Source organism: Vipera ursinii (assembly GCF_947247035.1).
Source record: "Vipera ursinii genome assembly, chromosome: 1".
In the NCBI taxonomy this organism is placed as follows: domain Eukaryota; kingdom Metazoa; phylum Chordata; class Lepidosauria; order Squamata; family Viperidae; genus Vipera; species Vipera ursinii.
Window position 1 is genome coordinate 249,258,495 of NC_139512.1, and position 12,274 is coordinate 249,270,768.

Below are 12,274 nucleotides of genomic sequence, written 5' to 3' on the forward strand. Positions count from 1 at the left end.
GGCAGGAAGTCTTGCCTTAGCACTTGGCCACCAGCAGCCCTGCCATTGACTTTGCTTGTCAAAAGGTTGCAAAAGGGGATCACATGACCCTGCGACACTGTGATCATAAATATGAATCAGTTGCCAAGCATCCAAATATAAAGCACATGACCCTGGACATGCTGCAATGGTCATAAGTGTGAAAAATAGTCATAAGATTTCAGTGCAATTGCAACTTTGAACAGGGATTTTTTTTGGTCGTCACGTTTTTGACACCTTGCTAGGTGATACTCGAATATTGCCATATCCTACAATTGGTGAAAAGGTTGAAAAGCCCTCATCTAGAATTCTCAGGATCTCACCATTTGCCCTGTTCGATCAGTTGTGTTCCAGTGTGATCTCCAATTAAATATCTATGATTACAAGAACACTTTGCATTCATGGACAGAACTAAAATTCATTAGAGGATATTTTACTTTAGTATTTTTATTTTACAAATCTCTAGGCACCCATTTACCTGAAGAAACTCTGGGAATGAAAACACAGTATACTAAAAAGGAGACCATTTAAAAAAAAAACATTGAGGCCCTGATAATACTCATGTGTACCCATCAATAACCCCAGGCCAGCTGTACTAACAGCCTGGGTTAAAAAACCAGGTCTTCACCATTTTCCTGAAGGTCAACAGAATTGGGGCTATCTGTATCATGGGGGTGGGGGGAGCTTGCTCCATAAGGCAGGCACCATCACAGAGATAGCAGGCTTCTTAGAGCCTAATAGGCAACATTGTTTCATAGAGGGAAGCTGGATCATACCTACCCAGTCAGAAGTAGTAGACGCCAGTGACAGTCAGGGGTTACTCTCTACTTTTCCATACCTTTTACAAGCTATATTTTCAAGATCATAAAAGGTTGCCCAAGAAGAAGAAAGTCATTTTGCTTCAAGAACACATGCTGGGAGAATGCACAGAAGACAATGAATAATAATAGCATTCTAATAGTATAGTTAGAGTATTATAATAGTCTAGTAATTAGTAACAATACACACATAGCCATTTACTCAAGGGAAATTTCAATAATTTGAGATATTGCAGGAATAGTTGACTGGACAGATAGACTTTGATAACCTTGGTTAGCTAGCCAGAAAATTGATGAGTATAAATGATATCCTAGACCTTTATAGCATAGATTATGTTTTCCACAGAAAACTGATGGGTGAGAACATTTATAGGTTTAAAATAAAACAAATAGGATGTTAATGATTGCATCAACAGACGGTAAAATATTGAAATAATTTCAGAAAGAACATTTACTTTGAAGATATAACCGTGACTATAAAAACATAATAGCTTGAAATGAGATTAGAAAATTGGAAAACCAAAATATCCCATATTTGAAATACACTTAAAGGAAATTAATCAACATCAGAAGAAGCTGATGGCTTAAGAATGGTACATTAAAAAGGGAAAAGGAAAAAAAAAACTTTTTTTTTCAGTCCAAGAACAAGCACTACACACAAATACCATCAAAGCAAAAGGAGAAAATCTCAATTTGGATAGTGAATGCCAATTGTGCTGAGTTAAGAATGAAAAGATTGACCATATAATAACTGGATGAAAGCAAAATCTCAGATTTTCAAAGATAATCACAGAGGCCAATTATAAAAAAGGGCATGAACAAGCTGGAAGGATACTACATTGGAATCTACACAAAAACATGGATATACCATCAATAATAATTATTGAAAACCTGAAATTATGTTAAATTAATTCTCAGAAGACAATAGTGGGATTTTAAATTTCAGACTGCCTGACACCTGAGACATAACACATTATTATCATTGTGAAAACCATATTTGGTATATTGATGCAGTCTCATTGAAGAAAGGAATACAAAACATTGTAAAATATTGATATTTACAAAGAACAGATTGGAAACATTTGAAGAAGTTGACACTATACCAATTGTTATTAGAGCACTAGGTACAATCCAACACAGACCTAAAAAGAATTTGGACTGCTTAAAGATGGAAAAACTACAAACAAAGGCTCTTTGGGGATATCTCATCCATAATTAGATTCTATCTTTGCAACCTCTAAGCCCTTAGGTAGGTTTTGAATCAAAAAGAAGAAAAATGACTAACATTAGTTGTGACATATAATTAGTAGAATTGGAGAACATAAGTACAACAGTTTGGTCATTGAATCATCTGAATTAAGTTTAAGCTTTTAAATGGTTTTAACAAGAGCCCCATGAAAATTGTGCACAATCTGTCACCCATAGAATTGAACGTGGGGGAGAAAGTCTCCCTCCCCTTTATATACAATTGAAAACTTGAATCAAGGGTGATATTCAGAAGTGAAAGTAAACCTCTCATTGATAAGTGAATGAGAAGTTTCATGAAAAACATAGAAAAACATTAGCCTCCTTGAAATAAGTTATTGTAAAGACAGATGTGTGTATTACCACTTCAGGAACTCTCATTCTGAAGGGCCCCAAGCTTTTGCTTAAAATGTAGTATCTGATCCCATCATTTTCTTTGTCTACCCTAAATGGACAAACTGAAAGGATTAGAATGGATTATTATACTAAGCAATTATGCAGTTTATTTGGTCTTGGTTTACCACAGTGTCTGAAAATAATGCATGTAAAATGTGCCAAATATATAAATCCATTCATTTAACTCTTTAAATTGTGGTTTAAGGCTGTCAAGGTTTTCAAATTCAGTGTGGCAATTAAACCTTCTCCCCATTCTGCATTCCAAGCAGACATGAGAAGGTTAGATAAGTAGATTTATTGCTGAGAATTCAGAAGCCCTATATATGTCTAGAATTCTTGTCATTTATATAGATAAATTTGAGCCTCTTCTTTCCTTTTCAGTCAATGGCTACAGTATATACTATACCTCCTTGTTTCCTGGCCTTGAAGGTTTTTACCCTTGTTCCTCATTTACCAAATGTTTTGTGTGAAGGAAGAATTTGGGGTTCCTGCCTCACCAGTTCAGTCCTTATAGTGGCTTAACATTGGTTTTTATCATTGTATAAATAAGGTTTGCTATGCAGTTGCAATTATCATAGCTTAACATTTCCTCTAGATATCCAGCCACGAAAAGATTTAACAAGGTCTGTTTTTCTCCTCCTTCCTCCATACATGTACAAAGCAATTTTTCGTGTGGATGTCAACAATTCTGAAGATCATTGTTTGCCCTCTATCAGCTTCCGTCTCTGAAAATATTCTCATTGGGATTCAGCTCCCCTTTGTGCTGTATAGTGATAAATCCTCATCCTACACATTTGGCAGTTTAGGGAACAGTTTTCACAACATGCATTCAGCTAACAACTCTCATATATTTTATTGTCAAGGGTATTTTGCTTAGCATCTCTTCCAAACATATGCTCATTCAGGTTATGCATAAAATAATGGGAGTTTAGTCAGACATGTCAAACTCGCGAGTCACGTGACATCACACAATGTATTGGGAGAGTTTTGCCATTGCCGGCAATGGGGTGGGCGCAGCTTCTAGATGATGCGTCCAGCCCAGGAGCCTGCAGTTTGACACCCCTGGTTTAGATCAACCCTTAATAATTGGTTCCATGTGTTCATCCAATGTCTTATGCTCCAACACCACTTTGGTAATTTTACAGGGGATAAACTTTGAAAGGTTGAAAGAAAAGCTGCTGCAGGGTGTCTGATTTTTAAAATCTAAGGCCAATGCTTAGTGATTTTAGCATTTCCCACCTCCAGAGTCTCCTTAATACAGTTCCTCTTCTGGCTTCTCTTTTTCCCCCCTCCTACTAGTGCTCATTCTAATACACATTTCTCTGAAGTATTTTTGAAGGAAGAGAAACTTTTGGGGGCAGCATCTGTGAATGACAAGCCGGGCAGGGTTAATTTTCAATTCTTCATCACACTTTTGCTACTAAAATTAATAATAAAATTAATAACAAGACCAAGTCTAGGGTGAGAGCCAGATTGCTAGAGTAGCAAAGGTACTGGCCTAGAAACTAGGAGTTCTAAACCTGTCTTAGGTATAAAAGCCGGCTGCATGAATTTCAGCTAGTTTTCCTCTCTCAGTCCAATCCACCACACCCTTTGAGGATGTGAGAAAAAGAGAAGGCAGGAGTATTACATAGACAGTATTTGAGTGGAACAATTTGAAAGAGGCAGGATAAAAATATAATAATAATTTAAAAAATCAGATCTTCCTTCACCACTTTCCCTGGAGGAATTCTGTGCTAAACATACAAAACTACTATAATCACATCGAGAATTGTTTTAAAATTAGCTTACCCTGATTTATTCTGTTTTGTTCTAATTACCCTAGGTTTTTCAACTTTGTACTTCAGTTTTCATTGCCCCATTCATTTTTTTTTAAAAAAATGTGCTCTTACGGGTACAATTATCCCCTGATTGAGTAACTGATGAGTTTATCATATTACTGTGTGTACATACTTAGCGCAGCATGCTTAAATACAATGTTCCTTTTCTGTTGGTTACAGGTTTACAGTTCGTTTATTCCTTTTTGTGAGTCTGCTATGAGTCTGCTAATAGCCCTGTATTTATTTATCTATCTTTTTTTAAAAAAAATATTTGTACCTCTGGAGAAAAAATAGGGCTGCCAAGCAATTAATAATATTAGAAAATGAAAACTCAGGCAGATAAAGGTGCATCGTCAGACAGTTTTTAAAATACAAGATGCTAATAAGTCCCAACACCATTTTTAGCTCTACTGGTTGATTGAATTAATGAACAAATGAACTGAATAAGAAAGAACTTTTTCATCTCTGACATTCCGATTATGAAACATCTTTCCAGAGAAAAGCTGGATTAAGGTATAATGTGACTACTTGTCTTTTTCTCAGCATAATTAAGGTTATATTTGATTGTCGGTCTTATTTAAATTTAGCTCAGTGTTAAGTTTTCTCAGATGAACTAATACAGGTGACATTCAAATATAAAGTAATAACTAAATAACCATTCATAGCTACATTATGATTACAATTCCCATTCTTCCTGTGAGCCTGAGAAATAAGCAGGAACCATAATGACATTTCTGATATCTGTTTATTTTCTACTACTGTAGGCTGGGGTGGGGAAATAGATGGAAGATTTAAATGGAGCACATTTTCTTGGAAACGAGAAATGCTATCTGGGCTGAAAAGTTTGAATACTCTGAGCAAGTTATAAGATATGAATAGCTTTTCTTTGCTTTTACAGGTTTGATCTTTGGTTTCCTTCTTGATTATAAAATTTAGGACATTATAGATTCATGGTGAAACTTCCTATACAATATTTCTAGGACCATTGTCTTGAACTACAGCATAATGTTTTTTTATCTTTATGAGTGCAATGTAGGAACCAACCCCTTAACCCAGTGCTTAGTATTATGCATGAACCGTGTTGCTATGGTTTACTCAACAATCCATACTTTTTTTTAAAAAAGGCTTACTACATAATATGAAACCTGCTTTATTTCTCCTATAGAGAAAAGAGAAATGTTCAGTTTTATCATTTATTGGTGCTGCCTCCTTTTAAAATTCTCATTAGCATATTACCTTTCTCCTTGGGTGCAAGTTCTAAATCCTATACTTTAGCCTGCAATACTAATAATAGGCACATTTATTTGGTCAGGATATATTTTGTTAAGCAGTGAGATTTTTATTTTGCATGAAGAAGATGTCAGCTTCAATTCCCAATATTTCCAGGGCTGGAATAGTTTCATATCTGAAATCCTAGAGAACAGTGTCAGTCACTTCATACAACAATGAGCAAGTTGCACCAATGGAATAACATGGCATAATGCAGCCTCTTTAATTCCTACATATTCTAGTGTTTGTTCCTCTCTTCTTTGTCATTCCTCTTTGTCTTCTCTTATAACTTTTAAGAGTTCCAGTGCTCCATGGTTGGCAAGTTTTTTCCAAGAGGCTCTTAGAAAATTTTATTGAATTTTTATAAATCAAGTTAGTTAAATAGTTTTTAGAGAGGCATTCTTATGGCTTCATTGATAATCCATTCATATACTCAACATTCATGAATGGTTAATGCATCACCTTCTGATGATGGGATATAAGTGTAAATTTCTATGGATGAATTTGTACCACACAGTTTAATTTAATTTAATTTTAATTTAATAATATTTATATACCGCCCTTCTCCCTGAGGACTCAGGGCGGTTCACAGGGCAGAATAAAATACTAAATACAAACGTTAAAAAGAGATTAAATAATTGCCCATGTTAAAACAGTTGAAATAGAATTCTAAAACACCAAGTTAAAAATTAAGACAATAAAAAAAAACAAAACCCCACCAGTCCCCATCAGGCTAGGCCGGCTTGTACAAACAGAAACGTCTTGAGATCGCGACAAAAGGAGCGAAGATCGGGCGCCATCTGGAGCTCTACCGGTAGCTGATTCCACAGCTCCGGGGCGCCCACAGAGAAGGATCTCCCCCTGGGGGCCACCAATCGACATTCTCTGATCGGTGGCACCCTGAGGAGGCCCTCTCTGTGGGAACGCACAGGGCGCAGGGAGCTTGATGCCGGCAGCAGATGACAATCAATTAGTGATAGGTTAATTTGTTATTCTTTTATTCTTCCTCTTCACCCTTCTTATGTATTCAACATTAAACATCTTAGCAGACATAATGCAAGGAGTAATCTAACATCCAGACAAGATAATTTACAATCCTGCTTGCCTAGTTGTTATATTGGGACAAGATTATGTTTACTATTTTACTCCTATTTTGTTCTATATGATAAATTGTTAGATTAATTTAATCTTCACAGTTTTAAACTGCTGAAGTGATATTGGAAGCCAGCTCTCATAAATGATAATCAGACACAAAATGGACTTTACTAGCATCATCTTTCTGAATTATTTGGAATAGTTTTTCTATACACCTTGTTCAAAGATGATGGAAACTGGCCTTTAGGAAATGTATTTGCTGGACTGAAAGTTTTTCATAAATACCTGTTTGCTGAATTCCATGTAAGTTGCATATTCAGTTTTTCTCCTGCTAGGATTAACTTTGAATTCACAAGTGTCTGCAGGAAAAAGGAACCATTGGACAGAATTACAGTTGTAAGTTATGACAGTTGTAAGTTGAGGCACCCATGTAACCTGACACAATATTACAACAGTTTTCACTGTGGTCATTAAGCAAATCACACAATTGTAAGTCCACACCCAATCTTCTGAATGGGTGTTGGCCAGAACTGGTTTATCCTTTCCAAGGCTTTCATAACGCCAAAGAGTTGCTAAATGACTGGCTGTAAGCCAAGGACTATTGATAATTGAAGACAGCTATAATCAGGAAGTTGGTCTGCAGGAAGTTCATTATGAACCTGGCAGAGATATTTGTTGATTTTTTAAAAAGAAAATGACATGTATAAAGAGCTAATAAATACTGTGATGTCAAAAGCTTTTTGCTGGAAACTAATCTGGGCAATTCTACCTTACTACGGTATAAACATGCTAAGGTACTTCCAGGTAATCAGTTTTTCTGTAGTCCAGCTTTAATAGTTTTCTTAGCATTTTTGTGGTCTCATTTATCAAGAAACTTTATAGTAAAATGCCTGCCAACTAAGGATAAAAATGTTATTTCTCATTTTTGTGCACTAGTGAGCTAAGAATAGTTCACGATGCTTAAAACAGGTTATTTAGTGCTAGTAATGGTGTTCAAAGCCCTCCATGGCATGGGGCCGGAGTACCTCAGGGAACATCTGCTGCCGGCATCAAGCTCCCTGCGCCCTGTGCGTTCCCACAGAGAGGGCCTCCTCAGGGTGCCACCGGTCAGAGAATGCTGACTGGTGGCCCCCAGGGGGAGATCCTTCTCTGTGGGCGCCCCGGAGCTATGGAACCAGTTACCGGTTGAGCTCCGGACGGCGCCCGATCTGCGCTCCTTTCGCCGCAATCTGAAAACATATTTGTTCGAGCAAGCCGGCCTGGCCTGAGGGGGGATTGGTGGGGTTTTTATTATTTTTATCGGGGTTTTTTACTATGTATCAATTGTATTTTAATTGGGCATGCATTTAATTATCTTTTAGTTTTTGTAAATTTCTGTGTTTTATTCTTGCCCTGTACACCGCCCTGAGTCCTCCGGGAGAAGGGCGGTATAGAAATATTAATAAATTAAAAATTAAAATTAAATTTACTTATTTTCCTAAATGGTAAAAAAAATTGGTCTCGGGTATTTTTATGGTTTTGCAGGAGTGATTTTTACACTCCTACAAATTGTAAATCACTCAGAGCTGCTTTTTACAGATTGGGTTAACATCTAATAAAATATTTAAAATTCAAGAAGTCTGTGATTGATGTTAACATTTAATAAACATCACCAAAGCTATATAGTATGTAGAAAATACATCTATCATTTTTAAAGTTTTCATCCAGTCCTTATTCCACTATGTCTGAATCCCCAAAATTAATTCTAAGTATTCATTTACATAGAGTTGTATAATTGTGCTATGTTCAGGGTCATATTTGGCCTATGAGAGATTAATTTTAAAAACACAGACAAAAACTTTACAATTTGATCTGTTACGATTGTAGAAATATTGTGTATTTTTATTGTTATTATTAGACATGTATATCTTGTACTTTCTATTCTTAAATTTAGAGTAAGAGGTTATTTTATTATATAGCTATAGTGTTATTTTGATTATCTAATTTGTGTATTTTTAATATTATGTTTTTGTCTTTTTGTTTTATCTTAGAGTAAGAAGTACTTTATTATATATTTGTCTCTATACCAGAGAAAGTCAAGTTTCTCCTTTTGTATTTTTTTCATATTTTTGTCACTTTTTAACTTCTTTACCCATTTAATTTCTTCCTCTCCCCTTATTTTTATTTTATTTTGTATTTTATTTCTTTCTGAAACTCATTAAAGTTTGTTTAAAAAACAGATATAATGTAATTTATTTTTAATAAAATTCAAATATAAATTTTCTTTCAGTCATGTATTCTTAATTTTTAGTTCTCTTCATTTTAAAAACTACAGTTTGACACCAAATTTGGAGACTTCAAGTCAAGATCTGAGGGAAGTAGATTTAACATCAATAATCTTAGCGGTCCTGATTTATACTCATTTACCTTTTCAGCAATGGGGACTTTTGGAATTTTGGGAGAATGCATTGATCGCCTCTTTGATAATTTGCAATATGATTGTTATGGTGAACCTCACCCATGTCTGAGAAGCATTTATGAGGTTGTTCCCTACCAATCTATCCGGCACTACCAGCCTGCCTTTTACAGTATGTTCCCAGTTTGCCTTTCTGTTTTTCTTCCTGCTCTGTGAACAAAGTTTCAAATAAAATATCTGACTGCAGCTCAAATCATTTTTATTTTTAAAGAATGCTTCTGAAGGACTATGTTGGGTTAAGATACATTCTTGGAAACAAAAATTATGTTGGAGGCTGACACTTCATAGCATTACATATAACTTCTTACTTATATAAATTTTAAATTAAAACAAAAAGAATCTAATATAAGGACAAGTCATTTGGTTGGTATCAAGGGAAACTTTTACCCAGTTAATAATATATCAAATAACACTGAACGGATGTATGCCCATAGTTTATAATATCAATCCATCTTGGATTTATATTGCAAGGCTTTACCTATTGCAGATGGGAATATGTTTTAGACAGCCGAACCTGTGTTGAATATGAACATGAAATTACAGACTTAACCCTTAAAAATACGTAATACCTCCATTAAATCTGTTTTTTTTCCACATTTTCATGTTTTTCCAATCTTAAATTCTGTAACTCTATTGCCATATTAGGCTGACTCTTATTCTGTAACACTGCATTTTTATGCATTTATTTTGGGGGAGGGGTTTGCGATGGCCTGTTAAGTCTATAAGTGCAATGTTATTCTATCCCAATATGCAAATGCCCTTTTTTTAAAGTTGCAAATACAGAATCTTTTCCCTCATGCAGTCAGTGCACCTGGTAAAATCTCTAATATGGCAGCTTTAGTTTCTGTCATGCATAACTTAATAACTGAATTATTGCAATGAATGAAGCAATCCTAATTATATGATTAAGGAGGCTAAATATCTTGAGAACATTGATGCAGATGATCTGAGGATGGTCCATGCAGAGCCTAATGAAGGAAATCTATATGCAAGATTTTTAAAATAGGGTGATTGCAAACCATTAGTGAACCATATTGGTCTAAATCAATTAATATACCACTACCTATTATGAGGAAGAAAATTACCATAATTCTCAAATAAGGAAGATTTGTTTCATGGGGTAAACTGAGCTCCTTATTTTTCCATCAATATTAGCAAAGAAGGAAAGGGAGAGACTTTGGTGAGGAAGTGCTCACGTACCATTTTCCAATGTTGGTTTATATACAATGGTCAGTAAATGAAAACGAAACACATTTTAGAAGCACACCACTGATGATAAGCTAGAAGCTCTTGTGTCAGTTTATTAACATTTTGATAGCTTCCTTTTGTTCTTACTATAATGTATCTTCTGAAACCCTTTGTCTTATCTTATTTCTCTGAACAAAGGTCTCATTCGATTGCAAGAACTTATTAAGGCTCCATCAAGGTACAATTTGCGTCTAAAGATTCGCCAGTTACCCGCTGACACCAAGGATGCCAAGCCTTTGCTCAAGGAGATGAAAAGAGGCAAAGAATTCCACGTCATCTTTGACTGCAGTCATGAGATGGCAGCAGGTATTTTAAAACAGGTAAGCATACTTTCCCTTATCCTTTCTCAGAGACAATAGGCAGGTACATGGAAGCATGATTCAGTCATCCTTCTTTAAAAAGTATTTTATTAGTTTTCTATCATTACAATTCATTTGTGCTTAATAAACGTGTTGTCTGGGTTGAGTTTGCCTAGTCATAAAGATAAGTTCTTATTCTCTATCTCACTTTCCCAACCATTAATAAAATAAGTTCTATGTTTGAAAGTATACTGTATCTTCTTTTCCTTTAATTCTCAATGTGAGTCTGTCCATTTCCGCACAATCCAATATTTTCTTAATTATCGCTTCCTCCAATGGTGTTGTCTCATTTTTCCAGTGCTTTGCAAATACAATCCTCACTGCAGTTAATACATGTAATGTTAAATATACATTTTTTATCAAACTTTTCTGGTATTATGCCTAGTAAAAAAGTTCAGGTTTAAAATCTATATATTATCCTAATTTTTTTTTCTTCTAACCACTTATGTATTTTAGTCCAAACATTTTTTTGCTTTTACACATGTCCACCACAAGTGATAATATGCACCAGGATTTTGATTACATTTCCAACATTTGCTAGACATATTTTTAAACATTTTTGCTAATCTAACAGGTGGGACATCTATAAAACATGTTATATTTTATAACATCTATAAAACATTTTATACCATTTATACTTAATGGACTTGGGAGACTTAAAGAACATAGAGGAAAGTATGTTCAAGGATTACATCTAAATTCTTCCATTACTCCTGTCTCTTGTTTTTCAGTTTTTAGGAGGAAGTGTAAAGTTAGCTGAATTAGTAAATAATATGCCCCAGAGTTCCAGACTAGAAAAAGAGCTAAGGTAAAAAGGTAAAGGTTCCCCCGCAAATGCGTGCTAGTTGTTTCTGACTCTAGGGGCCGGTGCTCATCTCCGTTTCAAAGCTGAAGAGCCAGCGCTTGTCTGAGGACGTCTCTGTGGTCATGTGGCCGGCATGACTAGATGCCAAAGGCGCATGGAGCGCTGTTACTTTCCCACCGTAGTGGTCCCTATTTTTCTACTTGCATTTTTACAAGCTTTCGAACTGCTAGGTTGGCAGAAGCTGGGACGAGTAACAGGCGCTCACTCTGTTATGCGGCACTCGGGATTTGACCCGCCAAACTGCCGACCTTCTGATCGACAAGCTAAGCGTCCTAACCCACTGAGCCACCGCATCCCTAGAAAAAGAGCTAAAGTGAAGGTCAATCAAATGTGATTTTCAGTTCTCCCTTGGATCTCCCATGTGAAGATGAGGAGATGAGGGAAAGCAAGAGGATTCAGATAGAACTTCAGACTATGAGATGGCACGGCCATATTTTCAACAATTTTTTAAAGAACAAATGAAGAAGGCTCTTGATACAAGCTAACCAGTAGAAAATACAGAAAACTCATTTTTGAAGTAGTCCTTGATTTTCTAAGCTTCATATGCAAAGAAAATAGATTACCCACTACCATGAATATTCTAAAAATCGTACCTCAAGATACAAGTCTGCCCTTTCATTTCCAATTATTAATGTGCTGTGATTATGTAATTTTACATATTATCTCAAGTACCGCCATTCAATTTC

At 35.5% G+C, this 12,274-nt stretch overlaps 1 protein-coding gene across 1 annotated transcript in view; it reads left to right on the forward strand.

Annotated features, from left to right (window-relative positions):
• GRIK2 (glutamate ionotropic receptor kainate type subunit 2) overlaps positions 1-12,274 on the forward strand; it is a gene marked incomplete at both ends in the record, with an annotated part of 532,047 nt that overhangs the window by 220,988 nt on the left and 298,785 nt on the right. Inside the window, one exon of the mRNA XM_083352959.1 lies at positions 10,503-10,684. Within this exon, the coding sequence (XP_083209085.1) occupies positions 10,503-10,684 (182 nt within the window). The remainder of the gene's footprint in view (positions 1-10,502; positions 10,685-12,274) is intronic.